Genomic DNA, 27,240 nt, shown 5'->3' on the forward strand with positions numbered 1-27,240 from the left:
CTACTTCTGATAATAGAGAAATCCCAGAAGATGCTTTCCTGCACAGGGAGCTGGCTGGAGGGTGTGGGGTGTGGGCAGTCAGGGATTGCCCACCTCCTCTACCACCTCATCGTCCTGCGGGTCGTCTGCGCTGTTGTGGTGGACGTGCTCAGGCCCCAGGCGTGCCACGGGAATGCCCAGCCCCTGGTGCACGGCATCAGCAGTGCGCTGGCTCACGTAGTAGGTCACGTTGGCTGCGGGCACCCTCTTGCGCATCTCCTCCAGGTACTTGTAGGCCTGGGTAGTACGAGACAGCATTATGGTCTGACTCGTCCTGAGCTCCCACCCTGCCGGTCAGTGGGTGGCTGCTCCAGGTACTGGGCGCAGCTGGGCTGAGATGTCCCCACTTACATCAGGAGACTGTGGCATCCGAGGACGGCATCCCTGGCTAATGCTAAAAGCTATGAAATGTGAGCTGTTGTCCCCAGTCATCATCTTACCAGCCTAGTAGAAACCTGTGGGTGCGTGCGCGGCTGTTGTCCCCAAGTGCCATGCTGACATCTGGGGGGCCCCATGCCCAGAAGGGGGCAGTGGAGTTTCTACAGCTTCTCCCCAAGGTGTGCCAACTCAACTCAGATGTGACCAGAGCTCCTAGCAGCTTTATTTTATGAGGAACAGTGATCAAGTCTCAGTATGTCTTAAAGATGACAAGACTACTGGAGTAATTTTATTCTGGGGGGGATACAGCTGGGATATATGTGAAGACCATGTTGTCAGTTGCCATCAAGTTGACTCCAACTCAGGGCAGCCCCATGTGTGCTGAGTGGAACTGCTTCAGGGTTCCCAAGGCTGTGACCTTTCAGAAGCAGGCCACCAGGCCTATCTTCTGAGGAGCCTCTGGGCGGGTTAGAGCCACCAAACTTGGCTAGTAGCCGAGAGCATTTAACCTTTTGTACCACCCAGGAACCTATAAATACAACAAAAGACATACATACATATATATATACATATAAATTGGAGCCCTGGTGGCGCAGTGGTTAACAGCTTGGCTGCTAATCAAAAGGTTGGCTATTTGAATCCACCACCTACTCCTTGGAAACCCTGTGGGTCGCTGAGTCAGAATCAAGAGTAATGTGATGTTTTTGGTTTTATATATACATATATATACATGCTTTTTGGGGAGAGGTCATTGACATCATGGGTATTTATGAAAGGTCTCAGACGCACAAGACCTGCCAGGTTGGGGGCTGGGTGGGAGCAGCCCCAAGGCATCCCCAAACTAGGGGAAGATGAGGACGGTTTGTTGAGCATTACAGGCAGGGAGCACAGGGTAGAGGTACATAGGTGGGCAGACCCAGGACAGGCCAGAGCAGCAGAGAAGCCTGTGCTGACAGGAGAGGTGGCTGGAGCAGAGGGCAGCAAGTGTCCTGGCAGAAAGCCAAATTTGGGGAGTGTGTGTGAAGGGGGTAGGGGACAAGGAGCTGGATGGGAAGCAAAGTGGGTCAGGAGGAACCTTCTGTATCATTGAGTACAGCCAGGGCCTGGCACCTCTGCCCTCAGCACGCAGAGCTGCTTCCATGATCAAAGGAGAAGCTTCCAGAAGAAAGGTGTGGTCACAAAGATGGACACTATCAAGGATGAAGGACTATGAAGAGATATCACTGGCTGTGTCAACTAGCAGCCACTGAAGATGCTCAGCTTCCACAGTGGGTGCCTGTGACAGCCAAGTGGGTGGGGGTGTGCACGTGAAGGGGGGATGGTACAGCGGCACGGACACGGCTCTCTCCCCAGAAAGGGGAAACTGCTGTGTACTTTCTCAACTTGTTTATACTTTTTTTTTTTTTTTTGGTATTTAGAGTTAACTAAATTCCATAGGCTTCAAACAGTATGGTGAAATACTTAAAATGTGATTTTTCCAGAAACTTTGAAGATAACAGTGGTCTGTAACATCTCTCTAGTCTGATTTTGCTTTTATTCTCCAGAAAAAAAAAAGGAAACTTTGGTAATAGATTTAGAGTTGTTTTCTCTCAGCAACAAACAGGGTTGGTGAATGGAAATGGTAAGGGGTCAAGGGGAAGTGAGTGATCAGATCCGGAAATCTGAGTCTCCTGGTGCTGACTTCTCGGGCCTGGGGAGGAAAAGCCACTTATGAATAGCTTTCCGGTGAATTCTGGAAACTGCAGCCTAACGAGGCTGATGTTGTTCACAAGTAACATTTCTAAAATTAATTTGTGAATCCTTGGTGTGTGAGTACTTAGGAAGAGGCAGAGAGGTTTCTTGGGGTCACTGTAGTTTCATTAGGACTTCATCTGCTGGGGAAATGTGACTTCTAGCAGAAGGAGATGCTGCAGTGGAGCTCCTGGGTTTTAACAAGGCCTGGGTGGAATACTTTGGAACATGAAGGGAACCTGCAGCCAGGTGGAATGTTTTCTGCTGACTATAACAGACTTGTGATTGACAAAGAATGAGGAGAGCCTTGTAATGGTGGAGTAACTCATAAACTGGCCCTGGGGAACAACTACAAATAGGCAGAAGCTGGAGGGGAGTCAACACTTGGAAGAAGGGAATTTGGAATATTTCTAGCTTGTTATGACTTTGCCTCTGGGCAGGCCCCAGTCAGGCCACTGTGGGCAGTGAAAAGTCCCACGCAGAAGCCCAAACTCTTACTGGCTTAAAAAAAACCAAAAAAACCTGATGCCATCAAGTCGATTCTGACTCATAGTGACCCTATGGGACACAGCAGAACTGCCCCATAGAGTTTCCAAGGAGTGGCTAGTGGATTTGAACTGCTGACCTTTTGGTTAGCAGCCCTAGCTCTTAACCACTGAACCACCAGGGCTTAAAGAACCATAATTTGGGTCAACCACAAGAGCTGGAATGTGAGAGAAAGGCATTGGAAAGGGGAGTCATACAGGGGAAGCCCAAATCCTGAGCATAAATTCTGCCCAAATCTCTGGTTGGCTATGGACTATGCACGTAGTGGTGGGAGGGGAGATGCCAAGAAGCCTGACAAAAGCTGAAGACGCTGAACAGGGATTTCAACCACTATCCACCACAGAGGCAAGTTTGTACTCTGAGTTGCGTAACAATGACTGCCTAATAAACAAAAGCAATATTTTTTGGAGGAGCATAACAGAATCCGGAGTCTCTACAGTGGATTAGTCACAATGTCCGTGATAAAGAATTACTAGGGATATAAACAAACGGCTTTTTATCCAGAATGTATACAGAACTCTTAAAACTCAACTACAAATAATGCAACAGGGGCCAAAGAACGGAAAATACACAAAAGAAAATATACAAGTGGTCAACGAAACATGCGAAGATACTCAACATCGGTGATTATTAGAGAAGTGCAAATTAAAACCACAATGAGATAACCACCACATGCCCACAACAGCTAAAATTAAAACAGCTGACAATACCAAGTGTTGATGAAGATGTGGAGCAACTGGAACCTTCATATACTGCTGGTGGGAATGCAAGATGACCAGCCACTTTTCAAAGTTTGGCAGTTTCTTAAAAAGCTAAACAATATGAACCAGCAAAACAACTTCAAGGCATCTACCCAAGCGATGTGAAAACCTATGTTCACGCAAAGACTTGTCATCAAATGCCTACAGTCACGTTATTTATAATAACCAAAAAAGTGGAAACAACTCAAAGGTTCGACAGAGGAATGGCTAGACTAGATGTGGTCCATCTCCACAAGGGAATACGACTCAGCAATAAAACGGAAGAACTACTGATAACAACACACAGATGTATTTCAGAGATGTACTAAGTGGAAGAACCCAGGTGCAAAGACTACATACTGTATGATTCCATTTGTAGGAGATTCTAGAAAAGGCAAAACATGGCAACAGAGAGCAGATCAGTGCCTGGCTGGGGCCATGAGTACAGTGGGGATCTGATAGGAAAGTGGCACCAGAGACCTTTCAGGGTGATGGAGTGTCTAAAGCTGGATGTGTGGGTAGGCGAATGCTCATCAAAACCCTCCAGCTGCATCCTCAGAATGGGCGTGCTTTACTGTGTGTAAATTATAACACAATAAAGCTATTCAAAGGAAGCTTGGTAGGAGGGAGCAGATGAAACAAACTTGGAAAAATGTTGATAACTGGGTAACTGGTACATGGGGGTTCATTAAACTGTTCTCTACTTGCACACATTTGAAAATTTCTATAATCTAGTTTTTAAAATTTGGAAACAATGAGGACAGTAAGGAATTATAACCCCTGACTAAAATTGGAATTCATGAGTCCATGTTGGTAATAAATAGACAGATGGAACGAGGGAGAGGGAGAAGCTTTCTTAAGTTGAAGGCTGACTGGGAACCGTGTTGAACGGGGCTCAGTTGGACAATGGCGTTTTGCAGTTATCCCATGGAGACTGGCTTGGGTGAGAATCAGTCTAGGGAGGGTGCTTCAGAAGAAGTGCTGGACCCTTGCATGGTTGTCAGGCATCATGCAGCAGAGAAACCAGCCAACACCATGCGTGACTCGGGGAGCAAACACCTGCTTCACGGGGATAGATATAGACGGGGGCCTCAGGTGAGCCCTGGGGAGGATGCAGCACCACCTACATAGTCATCCGCCTGGGATGCATGCCTTAACCTGCTCTTGAGGACATGGCGATACACCCTAACCAAGGAACATTCTGGAAAATAACTGACTTGTTGCAGTGGTTTAAGAGCTACAGCTGCTAACGAAGAGGTTGGCAGTTTGAATCCACTAGCTGCTCCTTGGAAACCCTATGGGGCAGTTCTACTCTGTCCTGTAGGGTCGCTATGAGTCAGAATTGACTAGATGGCAACCACTTTGGGTTCTCTCACATATCAACGTTGTGGATGACAAAGGACTGTTCAGACAAAAGGACAATGAAGAGACCCAACAAGTGAGCACGGGGTCGGGGGACACAATGTAGCACAGCACGTTGGAATGAACACATCACATGGGCCAGAGAGGAGTGTCCATCATTGTATGGCTTCCTGCCCGTAAGGTCTGTTGGTGGCTGAGTGTGCCCGCTGTGAGGGGTGCTCACTAATGGTGGATGAGCAGTGAGACACTGTGCTTCTCAAACGGTCAGAAGGAAATTTTGTATATCACCAAATACCAAACCCACAACTGGTGAGTGAATTCCGACTCCTAGCACCTCATAGGACAGAGGAGAACTGCCCAAAGGGTTTCCAAGGCTGTGATCTTTATGGAAGTCACATCTTTCTCCCATGGAGCTGCTGGTGGGTTTCGGCCACTGGCCTATGGTTGGCAGCAGTGCGCTTTAACCACTGCACCACCAAGGGCCCACTCATATATAAGAGAGCTTAAGTAAATACACATAAAAAAACCCCAAAACCACCACCATCAAGTCGATTCTGATCATAGCAACCCTATAGGACAGAGTAGAACTGCCCTGTGGGGGTTTCCAAGGAATAGCTGGTGGATTCAAACTGCCAACCTCTTGGTTAGCTGCCCTAGCTCTCAACCACTGTGCCACCAGGGTTTCCTAAGTAAATACAGAGAAAGATGAAATGTGGCAATGCAGTAAAAACTGGTGAACCTAAGTTCTATTAGTTTTGCAACTTCTCAGTTTGAAATTATTTCAAAGTAAGAAAGGTAAAAACCCCCAAACCAGGTGGGGCTCCTCCTCCATGGTGCCCCCAATACCCGCAGGCTGATTGTCTAGCCATTGTGGGTGGGCTCCCGGGGGATGAGCAGTTCTCTTGGTCCACAGCCTGCCCACAGCCTGATCCTCGGGCCCTCATCACACAGCGGTGACAGGTTCTATTGGCCCACAGTCTGTCTGCAGCCTGGCCTCAGGCCCTCACCATCCAGGGGTGACAGGTTCTACCAGCCCGCAGCCTGCCCACAGCCTGGGGGCCCTCACCACCCAGGGATGACAAGTTCCACCCCACAACCCGCCCAGGCCTTCCATGGCCTGGGGGCCCTCACCACCCAGGGGTGACAGGTTCTACCGGCCCACAGCCTGCCCTGGCCCTCCGTGGCCTGGGGGCCCTCTCCACCCAGGGGTGACAGGTTCTACCGGTCCACAGCCTGCCCTGGCCCTCACCGCCTGGTGTTCCCCCAGCTGCAGGAAGTGCTCCACCAGGAAGCCGTAGACGTCCCCGATGCGGATGGTGCTGTCCAGGTCTGGCTCCTCCAGGAGCAGCTCGCACTGCCGCATGGCCTCTTTGGGGTCCTCCAGGTACATCCTATGGGCGGAGACACGCTCAGCTTTCACCCAGGAGCCTGGGTTGCTGCCCCATCAGAGGGTTTCCTGACTCTAGAGGAGGGGCTTCCGGAAGTAGGTGGGATGAACGTTTTATGAAAGAAATTCTCATGAATTAGATGTTTTCATTCAGCTGGTCACTACTGATCACTCAGTACTGACTCAGAACAGAGGACCATGAGCACAGCCCTGCTTAGGGCAGTGTTGGGGGACGGGGATCTCATGAGGGCACATAGGGACAGAGGTCTGTGAGAACAGCCCTGCCCAGGGCAAGTGTGTGTGTGTGGGGGGGACAGGTGGTCCCATGGGGGACATGGGGACAAAGGTTTGTGAGCACAGCCTCGTCCAGGGTACAGTGTGTGGGGACAGGGGGTCCCACAGAGGCACGTGGGGATGAAGGTTTGTGAGCACAGCCCTGCCCAGGGCACAGTGGAGGGCACGTTGGGTGTTGGGAGGAAGGTTGTTGGCCAAAGGATATGCTCATGGACATGGGGAAGGGCACAAGGACTCCAGGGCATGGCCAGCAGGGCTTGGAGCCTGTAGCCTGGGGACCAGAAACCCCGGGGACTTGAGGAAGGGGTGGGGACAGGAGGCATGCTCCAGGGAAACGCAGGGCTGGGCATGGTGACTGATGGGGCTTGGAAAAGGGATGGGGATGGAGGATGAGCTAGTGAGTGGAGCCAGGAGCTGGAGGTGGGACTTGGTCTGCGGCAAGAAAACGGAGCCTGGAAGGAGGGGGAGGGGAAGAGCTCATACCATGGCCTGCCACTGTGGATTCCTGCATGCGCCTGAGCAGGTGTAAAGCTCTTCCTCACAGACAGGCCTTTTCTGACCCAGAGCTGCCTCACCCACCCCTCGCCCCGATTTCTCTCTCTGTGGGTTTGAGCTGTCTCTGGACAACCTCCCCAAATGAGCACGTGGCATGGGCTCTGAGGCAGTCCCCCAAAGGAGCTCCACCAGAGTCTCTAGGGGCCCCCTGAATGACAGCGCTTGAGTGATGTGGCACCCCTCCAGGACAGGGCCAGGGGACCTCAAGTGCAGGCGGGGGGCCTGGCAGCTCCACAGGCACCTGTGCCACACACCTCCGGGCCTGGATAAACCTCTTCACCAGCGTCATCTTGCCCTGCAGCTGAGCCAGCTTGGCCTCTTGATCCAGGGGGCTCTTGGCTTTCGCCTTGGACAGGCACTTGTAAGCTTCAGTCAGCGCCCCGTGGGCCTTGTCGTAGTTTTGGTACTCGTCAATCTCCACCTGCACAGACAGGGCCCTCAGAACCCCTGATGAAGCTCCACGCCTCCCTCTATACCTCCCTCCGCACCCAACCACAAGCCCTGCCCGGAGCCCATGGGGGTCCACAACCCCATCTCCAGAGCCCCAAGTGCCCCTTGAGGAGGGTGACACCTGGGCACAGGCGTCATAGAAGCCAGCCAGGAGGTCCAGGGCTCGGCCCTTGGTGTAGAAGCTGATGATGTTCTTCATGATCTCCGGCTCCTTCCGCCAGTCCAGTGACTGCAGGTAGTTGGCCGCCATGATGTAAATCTCTTTCTGCCGGGACACACCCGCGAAGAACACGATTTTCTCCATGTCCCCAGACTTGAGCAATGCCCTCATGGCCTAGACAGGGATCACAGGCTTGTTAGGGATCCAGCCAGAACAGTTGCTGGGTGTGGGGAGTCTGGGCCCTGCTGAGAGACACTGGCTCAGCTGTTGCCAGCCCCATAAGGCCGAGTAGCTCCCACCGTGCAATTAGAAGCTGGAGGTCAAAGCTGATGGATGACGTAAGTCCAGGCGACTGTGAGAACGAGGCCCGTGGCCCCCGGGCAGTGCCCACCTTCAGCTTGCTGTTGGCCCCCCAGCCCCTGGTCCCCCAGCAGTACCCACCTTCAGCTTGCTGCCGGCCTGGGTGTACTTCTTGGTGGCCAAGTGATAGTTGCCCTGGCGCATGCAGCAGTTGGCGATCTGCTCCAGTAGCTCCCGCCGCGCCTCTTCTGACAGGTCCTTGGAGTCTTTGGAGATAGTCATCTTCTCAGCCATCTCCTCGGTGATGGTCATATTGTGCTCTAGGCAGAGCTGCAAGGCTTCATGGTACTGTGGGGGCCAGGACCACAGTGGGCTGTGACTGGGGCTGCAGGGGGCCGTGGACCCCGCTCCCCCACCCCTCCCACCAGGGAAGTTGAGTCCACCGAGGAAGGGCGGGATGGGCCACCCTGGAGACTTAGAACCCTGCCTCAGGTGGGGGGCTTCCCTGATGGTAACACAAGGACAGAGCAGAGGGGCCGGACATAGAGACCACCACATTCATTGTGGGAGGGAAGGGGCACCAGCCATTGCTTTCCTTTGTGTGTGTAACAGCATTCTCTTAGAGAGGGGCATTTGTTCTGGCACCTTCTTGGCCGCCAGCAGCAGCTCCACAGCCTTCTCATACTGGCCGTGCTCAGTGAAGAAATCTGAGCAGCGGGCCAACAGCGTGGGGTCTGACTTCTCATCCAAGTCTTCAGCAATGAGCTGTAGGGCCAGGAACTGCTGGGTGGCGAAGGCCAGCTCCAGGGCCTTGGAGAAGTGTCCGGCCTGCAGACACAGCTCGGTCTGAGGACCACTGGCCTGGCCACAGTCCGAGCATGGACCACCTCCAGCCCCTGGCCCCTCTTGCCTGCCCCATGGCCAATGTGGAGGCATTAGTGGGTAGCGCCCACCTTATGGTACAGCATAACCGCCCGGTCCATCTGCTCCCCTTTCTCCTCGTAGTAGCGTGCTGCCTCAATCATGTCCTCCGGGGAGCTCAGTAGGGCCAGGTTCATAAGCTGGTCATCGAGGCCGTTCTCCTGAGGGGGGTGGACATGTGCGTGCCTGTGACCATGACGCCTGGGAGGGGCACAGTGTGCAGCAGGCTATGGACCAGAAATGTCAGAAGCACCTCCACTGTTCTATTGTAGGAAGCATAGCAAGAAACGCCTGCCTCGAGGGGTGTCCACACTTGAAGCGTCGCCAGAGGTGAGACCAGGGTTGGAACATTTTTATGGGTGCTGTTACTGATTGAATTGTGTCCCCCCAAAAGACACATTGAGGTCCGAACCCTGCACCTGTGAGCGGGACCCTGTTTGGAAATATGGTCTTTGCAGACGTTATCAGCTAGCTTAGCATGCATTTATGCTGGAGTGGGGGGGGGGGCCTGGTCCTATGTGAGTGGTGTCTGTGTAAGAAGAGACACAGAGACAGGGACACAGGGAAGATGGCGTGGAGTGATGTGGCCACAAGTAAAGGAAACCTCGGACCACCAGAAGCTGGAAGAGAAAAGAAAGGGCCCTCCCTAGAACCTTCACAGGGAGCCTAGCCCTGCCCACAACCTGAACTTGGACTTCGGCCTCCAGAACTGTAAGAAAACACGTTTCTAGCGTTTTAAGCACCCACTTTATGGTGCTCTGTTACAATGGCCACAGATGCTCACATAGATGCATTGTCCACATGCTCGATCGAAGGACCAGGCCTGTTCACAGAGCTGGGACAGGAGCCCTGAGCACTAGGAGATGTGGTTGATACTGAGGAGGGGCGGGGGTGGGAAGAGGGACAGGGACAAGGCTGCCAAGCAAGGGGGGGTGGCCGAGTGAGGAGAGATGAGGGTGCAGCTACAGCTCCGCCCCCTCCTGTGTACCCGCAAGTCCCTCAGGGAAGTCCCGCCTGCCCGCCCAGCCAAAAGGGAGCTTTCTGGAACCTTCCACCCACCTTGCAGAGGCGGATAGCATTGTTGAAGGCCTGCGCCCGTGTGTAAAAGTGCACGGCCTGCCGTACCTCCTCCTGGCTCTCATACTGCCTTGCCAGGTGGTAGGATGCCGCCCAGTTCCCTGTCTTGTTGGCAATCTCAGCTGCCTGTGGAGAACGGCACCAGGCTGGCCCACTCCCAGGCTCCCCGTCTGGGTGGCTTGGCACCGGGCTGCCTCCCCCTGGCTCCCCGCCTGCACCAGGCTGCCCCCCCAGGCTCCCCACCTGCACCAGGCTGGCCCCCCAGGCTCCCCAGCTGCACAGATGACACCAGGCTGCCCCCCAGGCTCCCTGTGGTGGCCCTGTGTGAGGTGCTCACCATCTGGGTGTTGCCCTGGAAGCAGTGGATGCGCACCAGTGAGAAGTAGTCCTGTGCCAGCTCGTAGTATCGCAGTGCCGTATCCATCTCCGCCTGGCTTTCCAGGTACTGTGCCCACCACCGCCAAAGGACCCTGCGGGGCAGCCAGGAGCTCTGAGCCCACTTCCCACCGTGAACCCGCCTCCATCTCCCTCCCTGCCCGGGCTGTGCTTACTTGTCCTGCATCTTGTTGATGTACAGCTCTAGGGACTGCAGGTCCTCCACCAGCATCCGGGGCACCTCGAAGCGGTGGGTATCTGACTTCTCATAGCTGGGAGTGTGGGGGGCAGACAGAGGCCTTAGTCTCTGACAGCTGAGTGCCTGGGGGCAGTCATGCCGCAAGACATTTCCAGGCCGTGGTTGGGTGGTGGTCAGGGCTGCAGCTCAGTGGCAGGGGTCCCTGTGGCACCCATGGATGACTGTGGGGGCCACCTCTCTGTGCTCCCAACATGCACCCCATGTTGGGGGTCTCAGTAAGGACAGCCTGTCTGGGGAGGCCCAGTCAGTGGCGGGGTTGATGCCATGTGAGCGTGCTGCCTGACAACGCAGGCACACCTCTCCTCACAGGCCCCGGGCCCCACCAGCAAGTTGGTATTAGTGCGCACAGCTGACACCAGGCCTCAGGGAAGGCGTGCCTCTTTAACAACCAAGGCCAGGTCAGCTCAAAGGGTGGCCCGTCTCCCGAGTCCCCAATGCTACCAATGCATGCTCCCTCAGAAGCCCCCTCAATGGGGCTGCCACTGGCCCAAGATGCCACTCTGCACCTTGAAGGTGCCACACTCAGCCCAGGTGGAGAAGCAGACTGGAAACATCAGAGTCGAGTATGGTGTGGCTGCATGCCGTGCCCTGGGGGCCCCAGATCTCCCTCCTCCGTCTTTGCTCACTAGCTGAGGGCCAGGTTGCAGTCAGCGCTGGCCTCCAGGTGCTTGGCATAGTTGTAGTAGGTGGTGCGCAGGTGGACACGGTCGTGCCACTCAGCCACCTCCACAGCCTTCTGCCACTGGCCTGAAGCCTGGTAGAACTTGTTCAGGAGGTCGTAGCGCCTGCACTTCTTGTATAGCCGCTCGGCATCCTCCTGCAGAGCATGAGTCCAGCATCAGAGACCACATGGCCAGGCGGGGAGGGCAGGCTCACAACAAAGATGCTGAGCACGCAACAAGGATGGGGATGAGCAGGGTCAAGAACAGGCAAGGATGCAGGAAGACCACACATGTGGATAAGAAACCATGCACAGCCAGGGCAATGAGACCAGGTATCTGTAGAAAAAGGAAGGAGACAGAAAAAAGAGGAGACAGAGGGAGGGACAGAGAGAGAGACTAACTTCTAAACCAACCTGTCTCCTTGGCTCCCATGGAGCCCTCCCAGCCACACCTTCTGCCCCTCCCTACAGGCCCCACCCTGCCATCCTTGCCCCTTGATAGTGTCTGTCTGCCCGTCTGCTCACCAGCATGCCCAGCTGCACCGCCAGCATGGCTACATGGGCCTCCAGCTCAGGTTCTTGCTGGGCCTCTCGTAGGGCTCGGGCTCCACGGGCGTGGCCCATGTTCCCCAGGCACACATGGGCCACATCTAGCCGCTGAGTCTTCACACACATGCGTGCCATGTTTTCCCAGACGGCCTCGCTGTGGGACAGGGTAGCTGTTGGGTGGCCATGGACTACTTCTGGCTGCATGTCCCCCTCCCTCTGCTCTACAAACATGCCAGGCCAGGAAGGGGTGTATTGGAGTGATGCTTGGGCCCTTCCCATGCTACATCCCACCACATGGCAAACCTGCAAACCTGCCGTCACCACTCCTGTCCCCGAGAGGACTCAGAAGTGAGGCCCTGGGGGCACGTCTCAGAGCCCCCGTTTCTGGGCCACGGGTGGGTGCCACTTTCACTGCTCCTGCAGCCTGGGGCACACAGACCCCACCTTTTTCACCAGGTCCCCCCTACAGTCCTGCAGACCTTGGGGGAGGGGACCAAAAACACAGCTGTCCTGTCCAGATGGCCAAACTCTGGCTCCTGTGTGTTTGCTCATCTTCCTTCAGCCCAGCTCCTCTTTATCTCACACGGTATACAGTCACACAAGCACATTCTCACACTCACTCACTACACAGTCACATATGTATGTATTCATACACCATACTCACATACTATACACACACAGCCACCCACTCTCACACTCACTATATGGTCACATATGTATACACTTGCTAACCACAATTACATGTACACAGTATACACACACACTCTCACTGTATACACCGTCACATACACACACACTCACTATATATACACACACTATATACACACTCAAAATACACACAGCCACATAAGCACACTCTTACACTCACTATACAGTCACATACAATCACATGTACACACTATACACACAGCCGAATATGGACACACACACACACCGTACACACACTCACATACACACGCACATACTAGAAACACTCAATATACACATACAGCCACATAAGCACACATATTCACACTCACTCATACACTATAGTCACATATGTTCACACACTCCTGTGCTCACACATTCATACTAGTCTCACACACTATACAGGCATTCACACTACAGTCTCACACACATTGTACAGTCACATACACACACTCAAAAAGTCACACATGTATATTCACACACTACATGAGACAGTTTCTCATACGTACACTATACACACAGTCACAAACATACACACACAATTGTGTCAACAGCAGTGCCTCCTGCTTCTGGCCTGAGCAGATGTGTGGAAGCTCCTGGTCAGCCCCTCCAAAGAGCAGGCTCCGCAGGGAGAAGGGGCTGGTATTGTCTCCCTCCCCTGTCAGAGGGTGGCGTCCGAGGGGTGAGATCTCCCGGGGCCTCAGTCTCCCTCGGCCTGTGCCGGGGGTCCAGGGGCAGTGCGGGTGGGGAAGTTGGACAGGCTGGTTCAGATCTGACTAGGCCCTGAGATCACGAAGACAGGCTGGTTCAAATCCAACTATGCCCCGGGATCACGAGGACAGGCTAGTTCAAATCTGACTAGGCCCTGCGACCATGAGGACAGGCTCGTCCGCTCTGTAATGCCTTCTCACCCTTCACCTACACGGATGGTCTCATGAGGTCAAGAATGTGGCTGCTTATATGTGCACAGAACAGGCACGTGTGGGTGAGCCCCACCAGGGCACGTGTGGCCTCACTGGCAGTGACGCTGTGTGTTCTCTTTTAAAGCTTCCCTGATGCGCGCATGCTCCTTGCCCTTAGGGTGCTGATCCAGGATTCTGCCAGGAGTCCTCTATTTGCTGGGCTTGGTGTAAGGCTCATGGGGACCAGGGTGGCACATGGCTTGTGGGCAAATGGTGCAACACATGGACAGGGGAAACGGTGTGCCTCCAGCCCCTCCACCCGAGGGCCCTCGTCCTCCCACAGCTCCCAGCTTCTCTGGACACTGCTGGGCCTGGTCCTCAGATGCAGACACTGAGCCCACTGCTCTTGGACAAAGAGGTCTTTCAAACAGCTCAGTGTGATGGCTAATGGGGAGGGAGCAAGAGAAATACAGTTTCCTTCTGGGTTATCTCTGTCTACCTTGAGTACCTCTTCCTGTTACTATTGGCACCAGCAGTGCCACACACACTCACATGGGGACACACCCTCACGTGCATGCACACACTCACAAAGAGACACACTCTCACACTCCTACACACCCTGAGGATAAGATGGCTTGATGTTGGGGGTGTGACACGTGCTGCCCCGAGCAGGGCAGAGCGGGACGGGCAGAGCATGTTCTTGGGTGGCCTGCTGACCTGAGGCCCCTCCCCTCGCATTTCAAGGCTGCTCTTGCCCAAGAAAAGAAAAAACCCAGGCCTCTGCAAAAGGAAGTCCGGCAGTGGTCGGGGCTGGTGGCTGCCTCCCTCCCACCTGGTCACTACAGGAACTCCTCCCCTTTGTCTGGAGAGTGGAGAGGCGGGGTGTACACAGGGCAGGGGTCTCCTGAGCGAGCATGGCTGCAGGTCTGTCCCCTGTGGGTGACAGCAGTGGCCCACCCCTCGGGCCCTCAGCACAGTGGAGTCGGACACGCCACACTGGGACCCGGGTGTTGCGGACAGGTGTCACGTGAGTGTCCCCATGCAGGTGAGGTCCTCTGTCAGTGCATGCACCCCTAACGCTTGGCATTCTGCTGGGTGTGGCATAGACGGGAGGATGCTGTGTGACTGCGACCACCCCTGATGGCTGCTGCCTGTGGGAGTGAAGCCCGAGGAAACATGGTGCTCTCGTTCTGGGCAACACGCATGGTCAGGCCCCACGGCACGGGGTGGGCTTCTGCGGGGGTCATGTGCGTGCGTGCGTGTGCCTGTGTATGTGTGCATGTATGAGTGTGCCTGTGTGTGTGTGACATGCTTTACAACCTCTGTTCCAAGCCCTTGGTCGGGGCGAACCTTTGCTCCCCGACACTGCTGGGCTCCTTGAGCACTGAGCCCACACAATCCAGTGATCATACCACTCTGCTGGCTGACCCCGGATCAGCAACACCCTTTGCCACCCCACACTGCCCTTTCTCCAGGAGGCCGATGTGCTGTCTCCATCTTTTGGATGCAGAGTTCAGATAAGAAGCTGTCACTGTGAGGCTGGCAGGCACCTTACAATCCCACTCAGCTTAACAAGCCCACAGCACTGACACTGTCCAGGCATGTCCCACGCTGTCCAGGTGCATCCGGAGAGGGTCGAAGGCCCAAGGTGGGCTCAGGAAAGCTGGTGTCTTTCTTCCGTTTGCTTGTCCAGTGGCTTCAGGAAAAAACCATGTTCTGCCCTCAAGTACTTTCTTTGTACGAGGCAAGGTACCGCAACACTAGTCTTTCCCACTCTCTGTCCTCAGGTTGAGTTAGGAGGCATGCTAAGCACCGCAGCTGTTGACTCTTGAACACAAATGGCTCATATCCTCTAACAGGCAGAGCAGCCTGGGTGTGGCTACATGTGTGTCCCAAGCTGTGTGTCTCCCCAAAGGACAGGCTGGCCCTAGGGGGTGCATCCCAGGGCTGAAGCCACGGGACATGCTGTGTGCACGTGAGCAGTGGAGAACTCTGCCCCCAGAGCAACAAGGTGCCACCACCTCCCTCCTCCCCAGGAACTCACGCCACCAAATGAGGAAGACCGAGTGGTGCTTCAGGGTGGGGGGGAGGCGAGGACGTGGGTGGACCAAGGGGAGGGTGGCCTGCTCCACCTGGCCGAACTCAGAACTAAGGGAAGATGCTAAACAAGGATAGGAACATCTGCAGGCGCACAGCCATTCCTGAGGCATTCCCCACGGAATGCCCTAGCTCAGGAATGCTGGACTCTGGCCCTGGAGTCTAGGGCCTGTACACCCACGTAAATCCCGAGACATAGACACCCGTGAGTCTCCACCTACCTCAGCAAACTTCCTGTTTCCGAGCAGTCTGTGCAGTAACTCACATCTGCACTTCATCAAGCCTGAGAGGCCACAAATGAAATGTAGATGGGGTGGTGGGGGATGGGCCTACTTTCTGGAAGAATCTGTCCTTTGTGAAACTGTTGGCCATGCAGGCCCCTCTGAGCTGCAGTGTGGAGACCCTTCCCCAGTCAGGGCTGCTGGCAACTGGAGGATCATGCTGGTGTCCTACTGCACAACCGGCACACTGAGGCCTGGCCTCCCCATCGTCCTCTGTCTCTTAATAGCAGATGTGTGGGCAGAAGAAAGGCTGGCCCAGTCAGCAAGGCCAGGGGCATAACATAGCGGGAGGGTGGTGCTCACCACCAGTGCCTCAGTGTCCCCCAGTAACAGGGATGACGTGGGAGCAGCAGTCCTGCCTAAGGGCAGGGTCAAGTCTGTGGAGGGGCCCCTCCTGGCTCAGTTAGCTACTCGGGCTGGAACCAAGGACCCAGTGGCCACCGGCAGGAGCTGCCTCAGAGTGTGTATCGGGGGTGGCTGATGCAGGGACCTGCTGAGGGTCCTGCACCCTGGCAGGACTGCCACATGGAAGTACCCCCATCCAGGGCAGTGGCGGGGGGCAGGGTGGGGCTCCAGAGTGGGCTGACCAGGAGCAGGGCCCGGTCTGGCCTGGCCTCCACTGGCCTGAAGGAAGGGAGGAAAGAGCTGGCTGGGCTCCTTCTGGGGTGTGGGCAGCATGCCCTCCAGATCTGGACCCACGTGTTTTATTGGAAATCAGTCACTGAAGTGCTTGTAGACAAGCCACGCTGCTGAACAGCCAAGGGATCTAACCTCTTCTCCAGGCAGTCCTGGCCCTGGGAACTTAGGGCCCCAGAGGCCCCTAGGAGGGACCACGGGCAGTCGGGTGTGGGCGACTTGGGGCATCCCTGCGTCAACAAGGGCAGAATGGGAGGCCTGGAGTGTCCCTGGGTCAACATGAGGGGCCTGGGGGGCCTGGGGCATCCCTGGGCCAACACAGGGGATATGGCGGGCGGGGGGACTGGAGGTTCTTTGGATGAACACAGGGTATGTGAGAGCAGACAGACCAATGCGCAGAGAAGCTGACCCAGAGAAGCAGGCAGAGGGGACAGGAACTTTGAGCACAACGGGGGCAGACTCTCAGCTGCCACATCCATTACAAGTCTGATGGAAAAAATTCTAATCAAGTGACCCCCCCTACAAGCAATCAGCACAAAGGCTCTTCAAGACTGATGGTCCGCGAAGGCTGCTCAGTGCCCACCTGCTATGTGCCAGCGCGGGAAGACCCTGGTTGAGATCTCATGCACGCATCAGACATGGTGTGCTGTCCCTCCCCGTCCCCGTCAGATCTGGGGGTGACTTGTCCCCACCCTGTCTTAAGGGCATCACCATGTGTGACCCTCTGTGGTGACAGTAGACACCAGGGCAGGCCCTGTGCGTGGGGTGTCCTGCGTGGCTGCTGACCAGAGTGTGGGACCTGAGAGCCGTGTGCTGGGCTCCAGAACGTGAGGCGTGAGGGTGGGGGGCAGCTTCGTGTGGCGCCAGCCCTTCCTCCCAGGAAGCACATCCTGTTGGTGTCTGGCCGGCAGAGCTGCTGTTTGCTGCAGTTGGCTACGCCCTCAGCTCACCAAAAACAGCCTCAAAAAAAACATTTCCCCTCTGCTGAGAGACAGGGCAAGAGACCACACACACCAGCACACACACTTCCTCGCAGCAGCCCGGTGCCTCCGGGACCAGCACCTTGCAGTGGTGACTCCAGGAGAGGACATAGGCGTGGTCCGCCGGTTGCTGCACCCTTGCCCATCTCAGCGGCTCTCCGTGGTGGCCCACGAGAGGCTGGTCCAGGGAGTGTGGCTGGGGCAGACACCCCTGCTGCTGGCTTCTGAGCTACTTTCTTTACTGCTGCCTACAGCAGGTGAGAAGAGCTGCCGCTGGCCTTGTCCCTGCATCCCAGGAAGACCACACAGGACCCTGGGCCCTCACCGTCCCTGGTTCCTCAGGATGGGCATCTCAGCAACGGTGCCCTGCACTGGCCTGGCCCTGCTCCAGGTGCAGGAAGCCGGGTGAGCGGCATCACGTGTGGGGACCTCACGGCCCCACTGAGCCCCGCGCAGCCCCGAGAATGAGCGGCGACGTCCTCTAGCCACCCAACACCCGCTCAGTCCCCTTGGCGCCCCACAGAGGCCCAGACTTTGGGTTTCCTGCACAGCAGACAGCGCGGCCGCCAGCAATGACCATCCAGAAACTTGTGGCCTTGGCTGTGCTGGCGGCCCTCATCTCCCTGGTGCTCAACAACGCGGCGGCCTTCACTCCCAACTGGGTGCACCAGACGCTGGAGGATGGGCGCCGGCGCAGCGTGGGGCTCTGGAGGGCCTGCTGGCTGCAGGATAGGGCGCACAGGGGGCCGGGCCCCGGTGCTAGGCCCCTGCTGGCTGATGAGCATGAGTGTGAGGCCCTGAGCTGGGGCTCTGAGGTGGCCGGCTTCCAGGAGGCTCGGGGCACCGTCAAACGTAAGTCTCAGGGGCCAAGGGGAACAGGAGATGGGAGGCAGGTGGAGGCGTGTCTGGGGGGGGGGGGACGGGTGAGGGGGTGACTGCTGACTCTCCCAATCCCTGGCCTGGACTGTAGGCCACCACCTGCCCCATCCCTCCTGAATGAGCAGTAGGCTTAGAAGGTGGGGGCTCCTCCTGGGGGATGGTCCTCCGTCAAGTCTGGGAAAACACGTTTCTCAGTTGAAAATAAGTATTTTTAAGGAGTAAAAGTCCACAGGGAGTTTACGGAATTGTGCTGTTTCTACGCCTGTTGGGGTCTCTGAGGCAGTGGGCAGTGTGGGGTCACGGAGGACAGATTTAGACCAAAGGGGGAGGGCCGGAGTGGCAGGTGGGGACAACACAGGTGGGTAGGGACCCCCAGCTCCCACCTCCATTGCAGGGTAGCCCCTGATGGGCCGTTGCGTCACAGGGCCCCCTGGCTGCTCTGGAAGCTGGGAGGGACCTGTTACTGGCACCATATCACTGAGATGCAGGCCCCGTGACGGCCCAGGTACCCAGGGCTTCAGTGCCGCCCAACAGCATCATGGACGTCCTAACCACACCTCTCCTTAAGAAAGTGCCTGGGCAGTGAGAGCTGTTGGTGCTTCCAGACAGCTTCCCAGAGGCTGTAAAACAACACAGTGGGGCTGTATGTGCATGGGACGGGCCACCACAGACCTGTCCCCATGCCTGCTGTGGGCTCAGAGCCCACGGACCCTGTATGTGGGGACCACCATGCCATGTCACAGGTCACGGGGGAGCAGCGGAGAGGTTCAAGTGCAGCCTGGTGCACGGGGGCACAGGGGTGCGGGCCCACTGCAGCCTGGCACCCATGCACTGCCCAGCTGTGGGTCTCCTGTTCCCTGTCTGGCCTGCCTCCTAAGCCCCTCGGCCCCCTGGCCTCAACCCTGCGTCTGTCCACCTGCCAACAACACCTGTCCCTCTGGAGGCTCCAGTCCCTGCTTTCCATCTCTTACCATCAACCAGTCCCCGGGCAGGGGTTGGCAATGCTGCCTTTGGGGTATTTTGTGCATCAACCATTCCTGCCCAGCCCCTGTGGTCCACAGGCTGAGGCCTTATCACCTCGAGTATTCCCCACCAACCAGGCCTGAATACTACCAGATCTTCCCCTCTTACTCAAGAGCCTTCATGGGTCCCCACAGGTCGATGCCACATCATCAGTCCCCCCACTGCAAAGCCCCGCTCCTCCTTCTCTTTCACTGTGCGTGAGGTGTCCCTGAGGTGCCAACTGGGATGGCTCCCTGTGACCACATTGCAACCCCCAGAGCCCCCATAGGCCTGACTTCTCACCTCTGAAGGCCTGTGGTACTCTGCTTACCTGTCTCCTCAGAATCCCTCAGGGGACTCACCTGTCCCCACCTGCCCTCACCTGTCCCCACCTATCTGGTTTGCTCCCTACCACCACATGAGCTCCTTGGGCAATTAGAAAACATCTCCACTACTAGCCCAGCATACACATGCAGCGGCCCTGTGGATTCTGAACAGCCAGTATCTGTTCAAAACAACAGAAATGTCAACAGGAGCTTCTCGTGAAGAAGGCTGAACAGAAGATGCTGGCCGCTGACAGGATGTTCCCCAAGTTCCCGTGACTCAGCACGGCATGGACAAAGCTGCCCTGAGTGAACACTTCCTCAGGGAACAGAAGGGTCTCTCCACTGGCTTTGGCTGCAGGCCACGTGGCTCAGCCCCTGGTGGCCTGGGGCCATGACTGGCTTGGAATGCAGACCAGGATGCCTGGAGCATCCTCTGCACCTTACAGCCCACTCCCGCCTCAGCTCCTCAGGAGCCCACACCTGCTTCAGGTCTAACCGAGTCCAGAGGGCAGCCCTATGAGGCCTTGGCATGGACCCTGGATGATGCATGTGTGCTCACACTCACAGAAGTGATACATCTTCCTGGGTACTGGAAACCCATGCTCAGCACTTCTTGGGGAAGCACGTCTGTCCTGTGGTACGGACAGTCCCGTGGTTCTGTCCCTAATCCCAGCCAGGGTAGTGAGGATGCCACTTCACGTACCGTCTGTCACAGTAGCCACATCCTCAGAGTATCTAGACGGCACTCAGACAATGGACACATGAAGGCTAGGAGGGAGAGGGATGCTCACGAAGAGTGGATGTGTGGCCCGGCATGGATCAGGATTTTCTCAATATTGTTCATCCAAAACACACTACAGAAACAAACTCAAAGCTGAGGACAACACAGACAGTTGCTTTCCCTCAGTATCCTGATGTCTTGGCTCTGCTCGCTGTGGTCTGTTTTGGAGCCTTCAAAGTTAACTGGACCTGTAAGCGTATGCTGCTGGTGTACACCATCGGTATATACTGTAAAAGTGCTGTTTTATCACCACTGAGCTGGGATTCTGTTCAGATCTCATTTAGGGGAGAGGTTTCTCTGCTACAGAGCTGTAGCCGGCTCTGTTCCCTGCAGGCAGTGCCCCCTTGTGGTCTGTCCCCGTTGCCCCTGTGAGCCCTGCCCACCTCACTCGGAGCACCAGGGGCAGGACAGAGCATCAGAGGATGAGGGGTCCTGGCTCTGTTGCAGGCAGGGCACGTGGTTTTGGCAGAAGAGTGGGAGAAAGGCCACAGGTCCGGATCCAGCCCTCAGTGGCTGCGAGTGACCGTGGACAAGTCGCTCATGCTGCCTGTAAGGATCATCACTTGGTGGGTGATAACACCCACCTCCAAGGCACGGCCCCTGACGACTGCTGAGACCCCTACATGGCGCCTGCACGCCGGTGCTGCATCCCAGGCGAAATGACAGTGAACAGGACCCCAGCTCTGCTAGTGTATGGCCCCTCTGTGTTCCCCTTTATGGGCAGGGGCAGAATGCGGGCCCAGAAAGTGCACAACTAGGGACATGCTTTCCCGAGATGATTAAAGTCACCACAGAAGGCCTGCCCCAGTGGGGTGGGAACCCCAGCACTGGCCTTTGATGCATGCGTTCTGTGGCCAAGGAGGCATGTGGGCACCTGCTTATGAGGCTGGGCTGAGGCACCAGTGAAGGGCAGATGCTTCCAGACAGCTCTGCAAAGTGTTTCTGCGTGGATGCAGGCACGGTCCTTGCTCTTTCCAACACGCATGGTCCCGCTGAGGGTGGGCACACTTAGGCAGGGTGTGAACTGCGCTGACCTGCCTCTCTCCCCTGCAGTGCAGTTCGACATGATGCGTGCCTGCAACTTGGTGGCCACAGCGGCGCTCACGGCGGGCCAGCTAACATTCATGCTGGGGCTGGTGGGCCTGCCACTGTTGTCACCCGAGTACCCTTGCTGGGAGGAGGCCATGGCTGCCGCATTCCAGCTGGCGAGTGAGTACCTGTGGGTGGGTGGCTGGGTGGGCTGCTGGGTGGGCTGTGGACCGTGGTGGGGACCTGGGCACAGATGGCCTGGGGAGGGGCTGTGGGCTCCCACCAACCCCTGGCTCATCTCCCACCCATCGTGCAGGAGAAAGCAAGACAGAACTGCCCGTACCCAGCTTTGCGCCAATGGGTACACATCCACTCCTTTTTAAACTCTGTGTGGAACATACTGTGACAAGGGAGTGAGTGTCAGAGGCTGTGTGGGCTCTTGTACCACTAGGCACCAAGGCGATATATGAGGAGGCAGCTTGGGGAGACTGGTTCCTGCTGTGGGCAGAGGCAGGGCCCACAGTTGAGACTGGCTGACCCCTGGCTCACATGCATAGGGGTCTGGAGGTGGGAGATGGCAGGCGTGGGTCACCTAGTTTGCAAATGGGAGTCAGGGCATGCATGAGGCCCCAGTCCTGGCTCAGCTGCACAGAGGTGAGCCTGTACTGCTCCTTGGGTGGCCCAGGGGGATGCTCCATCCATGCACTGTGGAGGCAGGGCCATGTGAAGCCACACTATACAGGGCCAGAGGGGGCCCAACCCCCAGCTGGTTAGCTTTCCTTCTCTGTCTTTCATCCTCACCAGGGTCTGGATGTACAGACCTGACACCCCGTGGCGGGCGGGGGGGGGGGCGCGGGGCGGGCAGGAAGTGTGATGTGGACATTCTTGGAACAGTGAGCTTCCGGCTAACAGTTCTTAAGAATCGCACCCAGGATGCATTGACACATTGAGGTAGAAGCTACAGTGGAGAGCGCAAGGGTGGGTAGGAAGCCCTCGCTCTCCTGTGCTATCGACTGCCTCCTCGCACGAAAGCTCTGCGTCCGATGTGGCCACTCAGCCCCGGCCCACGCCGAGTTTCACAGAAAGCACTGGAATGGCACTCTGTCCTGACACCATCAGTGTGAGCCTGGGCCAATTCCTCAGCTGGCTTGTGCTTCAGTTTACCCAACTGCAAACCCGGCTGCCCCTGCTCAGGGTGTTTAGGGCTGGGTGGGGTGGGGAGGTGTGGTCCTGAGCAGGGTGATCAGAAGTTCATGGTCTCTGCCTGCCCCATCCTCCACGTGACTGCAGGTGAAGACATACATTTCACAAGATGTCTGCCCGCTTAGGAAAATCACCCGCTCTGCTCATTGCACCCTCAGAGACAAGAGTGAGAGCAAGAGTGAGACAGACTGCTTTCCTGGGTTTTACTGACACTGACATCCAAGTAGCTGGGCTGAAGAGAAACATGTTAGTGGCAGAAAGGAAACAGAAGTATCAAGATCGTCTTTTTGAAAACAACTCCTTTAGCATGGCAGTCACACAGGTCACTGTGCATCGTAAGAAACTTCCTTTAGACTCTCAATTTGGGATGACGACGAGGATGTCACTGGCCTGGACACGTCAAGGTGGAATCCTGCTTCTTACAAACTATTTCAGAACAAGTCAGAGCTGTTTCCAAATCACGCATACATTTTAAAAGAACTGGGAGGCAGCCTCACTGACTAAAGTCTGGATGTCCTGTGGGGCCCCAAGAAGAGGGAACGCTGCCCAGCCTCCGGGGCCTTCCCCTCGGCAGTCCAAGGCCATATAACCCCGGAAGGTCGGACCAGGATCTGTTCAGACAACGACCGGCAGGTGGGCTGTTTCTGCCCTCCATGGCCCGGCTGTCACCCCTCCAGCTTGTTTTTCCAGTGAGGAAACTTGAGGCCTTGTTTAGACGCGCTCCGTTGACAAACAGTCCCGGGAGCAGCATTGCACTTTCTTCTCAGGGCTAATTTTAGAGCGAGGTTCTTTCCCGGCCTGCTCTAAACAGTTGGGAGAGACTGCAAGGCGCCAGGATATCCTTCCAGGGACAGGAAATGCTGCCGCTACCTGTTGTGCAAGCCGAGCTGTGTCCTCACGCTGGGGGTGGGCACAGGGGAGGATGCTCACCAAGAGAGGAGGGGACAGGAGCTCTGGAGTCTCCGAGGGACTCGGAGGGTCCCGAGCTGGTGGGAGAGTATAACCACCCACAAGGAGGTCCCCGTCTGCTCTGGAGCAAGGAGATGGCCTTGTTCCCTCACTTGTCTGCTCCACAGAGGCTCCTGGGACTAGGACCATGCTTGCATGGTGCTGGCTGCCCCCACTGGGGGTGACATCGGGGTGAAGCTACAACCATGACAGCCCTAACCCGCTCAGCCTCCATACACAGTGGTGCTTCTTTCCAGTTTCTTTGCAGAATTTCCCAGTGTATTCTCCCATCTATCTTCATACCCAGAAGATTCTTTTCTCCCCCTTCCTCTGCCCCATCCCATCACCTGAGAAGTGGCACGTTTTCCTGCTCCCATTGGGAACTCAGGACCTGCAACACCCAGCTCCCCACAGTAAGGTGGCAAGGTGGTCAGGAAGGGTGGGCCAGCAGCCCTTGACCCCATGCCCCAAGGCAGCTGCTGCGTGGGATACCAGGCCTGGGCCTTTGCAGGCCACAGAGCAAGGCAAGGCTGCAGTTCGGGGTGTGCCTCTGCTGTCTATCTGTCCGAGATGTCATCACACAGCAGGCTTCATGTCAGTCCTCTTGGTCTGTCTCTCCCCCTCCCCCTTTCCCCTTTTGGTCAAGCTCAGGAGCGTAGTGGACCTGGAACATTGGGGTTTTCTCTCCTTCCTGGGGTCTGTCTGGGGTGTGAGCTAGCTGGCTGCAGTCTGTTGGCCGATCCAGCCCCAGTACATGGAGCCCTTCTCATTGGGCTGTGAATGCCAAGGAGCCACAGGAACGTAGGCAGCTGGGGGACCTGGGGTTGAGCTTGTGGACAGGCACCTGCCAGAATGGGCGCCCCATGGATCCCACTCCCTCCACCTCCTGGACCCCTGGAGGGAGCCGCTAGGACAGTGTGTGGAGGCCAGCTCTCCGGGCTCTGCGCTGTGAAGCCACATAGCTTGCATGCTGCGGGAGGCCCCATCTTCTCGTGGCCGAAGCAGCACTGAGGGGGCTTCAGGAAGACACCCAGGAGAGGGGCCTCTGGGCTCGTTTGATGCAGACCGCAGGGGCGAGAGAACATCAGAGCGTCAGTTTGTGTGTGCTGGAGGGGCCACGGAGCCCAGACAAGTGCCATCCCTCATGCCTACACCACGGGAATGACCGCCCCGCCCTAGGGGCCACTGAGGCCGGGCATCGTCACAAATGCTCACTAGGGTTACATGCTGATTCTCTCTAAGCCCTGTGGACAGCACCCACACAGGAGCCGTCAGTTCAGTTCCAGAACGTTCCCTCAAGCCAGTGTGAGTGCTCCCTGAGGGAGGTTCGGCCAGGCACCCCTGCCCCCACAGTGGGCGCTGTCTTGCAGGGCACAGCCTGGCCAGGCTCCCAGTTTCCTAAAGGCATGGGCTCTCTCCCTGCTCCTGGTTTCCGGGGCACCTCACCCCATGCCTGCCCTCCAGGACCCGCTGAGTCTGGCCCAAGGACAGCACTTCCAGCTTAGACTGGAGAGTCAGTCAGAGTGCTCTCTAGGCTCACGCTGGATCTTCAGAGGGCGAAGCCTTGGCCCCTTGACCCTCCAGGCAACCATGTCGATGGGCTCCAAGAGGCTGCTGTCCTGGGAGCGTCAGACGCTCACATCTGGTTCAAGCTCCCTAAGGTGCCAGCTTGGAGTATGGCCTGCTCCAGCTGCCCGCATACACAACGCCCTCTGGGTCAGGGTGAGGATGTGGGCATGCCTGCATGGTGATGGCCGGGGGGCTCTGAGGCTCAGCAGGTCCCTTGTTTTCTGGGCAGTCTCAGCTCCAGCGCAGCCGCTTCACTTCTCGTGGACTCTCTCCTTTCACCAGACCCCTGCTGTCCCCACTTCACCGAAGATGTCGAGGGCAAGCCACCTCAAGTCCTTTTAGGAGAACAATGGCATACAAGTCCCTAGCACCACTTGGGACCTGGGGATGGTGTCTGGGCCGTGCCACCCTGCACCATGTTTCTGCAGACATACCAGCTCCTGCTCACAGAGTGGTTCCCAGCTCAGCAGCTCCCATTTCCAAAGCAAACAGCTCCTTCCTGTGAGCAGCCGTAGCGGCGGGCACAGTGGTTCAGCCTGCAGAGATGCCACGTCCAGTCTCGTTTCCTTCCTGCCCCCTTCCTCGGTGGGACCGAGTCACAAGGCCTTCCTTGGAGCGGCTGTCAGTGTCAGTGCCCCTCCTGCACAGTTGAGCCGTGTCTGAGTGTGCTCCAGGGGCCACACAGTCTGTGTCCCCACAGCCTGCCACTTGGCTGTTCTGGACCCCACCCTATAGCTGGCCCCATCTCACTGCCATCTGGAGTCTCACGCCAGACTGGACCGAAGCTCGTCCCCGGGGTGGTGGGGGAGGGTGTGACCCCACCCTCTTCCCTAAGCACACTGAAGCTGGGCCGTTTGGATTTTTTTTAAAGAAAACCTCTATTTCCTCTAAAAGACAAAAGCAGAGAACATGCCTCTAAACAGGAATCTGCACTCAGTTAAACGCTCATCTGAGCTGTTTCTGACATGATGTAGAGAACACCTGTGCTTGCTTCCACTTTGAATTATTTATAAAACCCAGAAGGGGTTGTCATCTGTCAAGTCGTCAAGGTTTTGGTGTGGCCTCTGAGGGGAGGCCAACTGGGAAAGGCTGCCCGCTAACTCACAGCCACGGGAAGTGATTCTGGGGGACCGGTATCTCATTGAGACATAGGATCATGTGCAGGCACCCTCCCCACTGCCACCACAGGCCAGAGGGCCTGGCCAAGACCCAACAAAGGCCCCTCAGTCTAAGGGGACCACCCCAGGGTGGGGCCAGGGTGGGAGGCCAGCACCCCACAGTCCTTCTCCTTGTCTCTGACCAGCCCTCTCTCCCCTGCAGGCTTCGTCCTGGTCATTGGGCTGGTGACCTTCTACAGGATCGGCTCCTACACCAGCCTGTCCTGGTCTTGCTACCTGAACATTGGCGCCTGCCTCCTGGCCACCCTGGCAGCAGCCGTCCTCATCTGGAACATTCTGCACCGGAGGGAGGACTGCATGGCGCCCCGTGTCATTGTCATCCGCCGCTCCCTCACGGCCCGCTTCCGCCGCGGGATGGACAACGACTACGTGGAGTCCCCCTGCTGATAGTCCCAGGGACCCTCTCAGGACGCTGCCATTGAATGTCCAGTGTAACAGTTAGACTGTCTAGAGACCAAGGGGCTGCAGAGCCACCTCACTGCTGTGCAGAGGTGCAGGGGATAAGGGTTACCTGTGTGTCCGTGTACATGACACACATGTACATTGCTGTTATATATGGGTATACATAGGGTATGTATATGGGAGCATCTGCGTGCTCAATGTGCTACAAAGTGTCTTGCTGCCGCCACCATTGCTTCACATCTGCACGTGTTTCATAGGTGTTGACAAGAACGAGAATTGGGGTGCAGGCGAAGGGCTACCAGCCCCATCTGGGTGGGGTTAATTTATCCTGCTCCTTCAGAGAGGGGCATCGCTGGTGGAAGGCTATGTTGGTGGTGTGGAATGTCCAGGCAGATGCCCCAGAAATGTCCACGATGTGCCCCTGGTGAATCTGGACTCACAACCCAAGCACTGCAGTTTCTGACAGAGCCATCCTGGTGTACATTTTGCTCCTGGTTATTTTTCTAAGTTAAAATAAAGCACAGGCCTCTCACCACTGTCTTTTAGAACGTGTGTC

At 56.4% G+C, this 27,240-nt stretch overlaps 2 protein-coding genes across 7 annotated transcripts in view; one reads left to right on the top strand and one right to left on the bottom strand.

The window, feature by feature from the left end:
* Positions 1-60: 60 nt before the first annotated feature.
* IFT140 (intraflagellar transport 140) overlaps positions 61-27,240 on the bottom strand; it is an 83,474-nt gene continuing 56,294 nt past the window's right edge. For 4 of the 6 annotated variants that reach the window (XM_049902911.1, XM_049902913.1, XM_049902910.1 and 1 more), the window contains 12 exons: positions 11,761-11,938; positions 11,201-11,391; positions 10,492-10,587; positions 10,278-10,410; positions 9,923-10,066; positions 8,896-9,024; positions 8,588-8,770; positions 8,084-8,290; positions 7,604-7,816; positions 7,287-7,453; positions 6,046-6,187; positions 61-276 (listed from right to left, as the gene is read on the bottom strand). In XM_049902911.1, the coding sequence (XP_049758868.1) occupies positions 79-276; positions 6,046-6,187; positions 7,287-7,453; positions 7,604-7,816; positions 8,084-8,290; positions 8,588-8,770; positions 8,896-9,024; positions 9,923-10,066; positions 10,278-10,410; positions 10,492-10,587; positions 11,201-11,391; positions 11,761-11,938 (1,981 nt within the window). In that variant the 3' untranslated portion in view covers positions 61-78. Of the gene's footprint in view, positions 277-313; positions 947-6,045; positions 6,188-7,286; positions 7,454-7,603; positions 7,817-8,083; positions 8,291-8,587; positions 8,771-8,895; positions 9,025-9,922; positions 10,067-10,277; positions 10,411-10,491; positions 10,588-11,200; positions 11,392-11,760; positions 11,939-27,240 lie in introns of those variants that run through there. The other 2 variants (XM_049902912.1, XM_049902914.1) reach the window with 2 other exon arrangements.
* On the top strand, positions 17,342-27,220 carry TMEM204 (transmembrane protein 204). The gene is made up of 3 exons (XM_049902920.1): positions 17,342-18,219; positions 21,409-21,564; positions 26,425-27,220. Exons 1-3 carry the CDS (start codon positions 17,940-17,942, stop codon positions 26,667-26,669), a joined length of 681 nt encoding a protein of 226 aa, XP_049758877.1. The 5' UTR covers positions 17,342-17,939; the 3' UTR covers positions 26,670-27,220.

Source organism: Elephas maximus, chromosome 12, assembly GCF_024166365.1.
Source record: "Elephas maximus indicus isolate mEleMax1 chromosome 12, mEleMax1 primary haplotype, whole genome shotgun sequence".
Taxonomy (NCBI): Eukaryota; Metazoa; Chordata; class Mammalia; order Proboscidea; family Elephantidae; genus Elephas; species Elephas maximus.

Bases quoted from the DNA above. Each gene is read 5' to 3' on its own strand.
- TMEM204 (XM_049902920.1), top strand. From the start codon at position 17,940: ATGACCATCCAGAAACTTGTGGCCTTGGCTGTGCTGGCGGCCCTCATC. The intron at 18,220-21,408 runs GTAAGTCTCAGG...TCTCCCCTGCAG, and splicing joins GGCTCGGGGCACCGTCAAAC to TGCAGTTCGACATGATGCGT. The intron at 21,565-26,424 runs GTGAGTACCTGT...TCTCCCCTGCAG, and splicing joins TGCCGCATTCCAGCTGGCGA to GCTTCGTCCTGGTCATTGGG.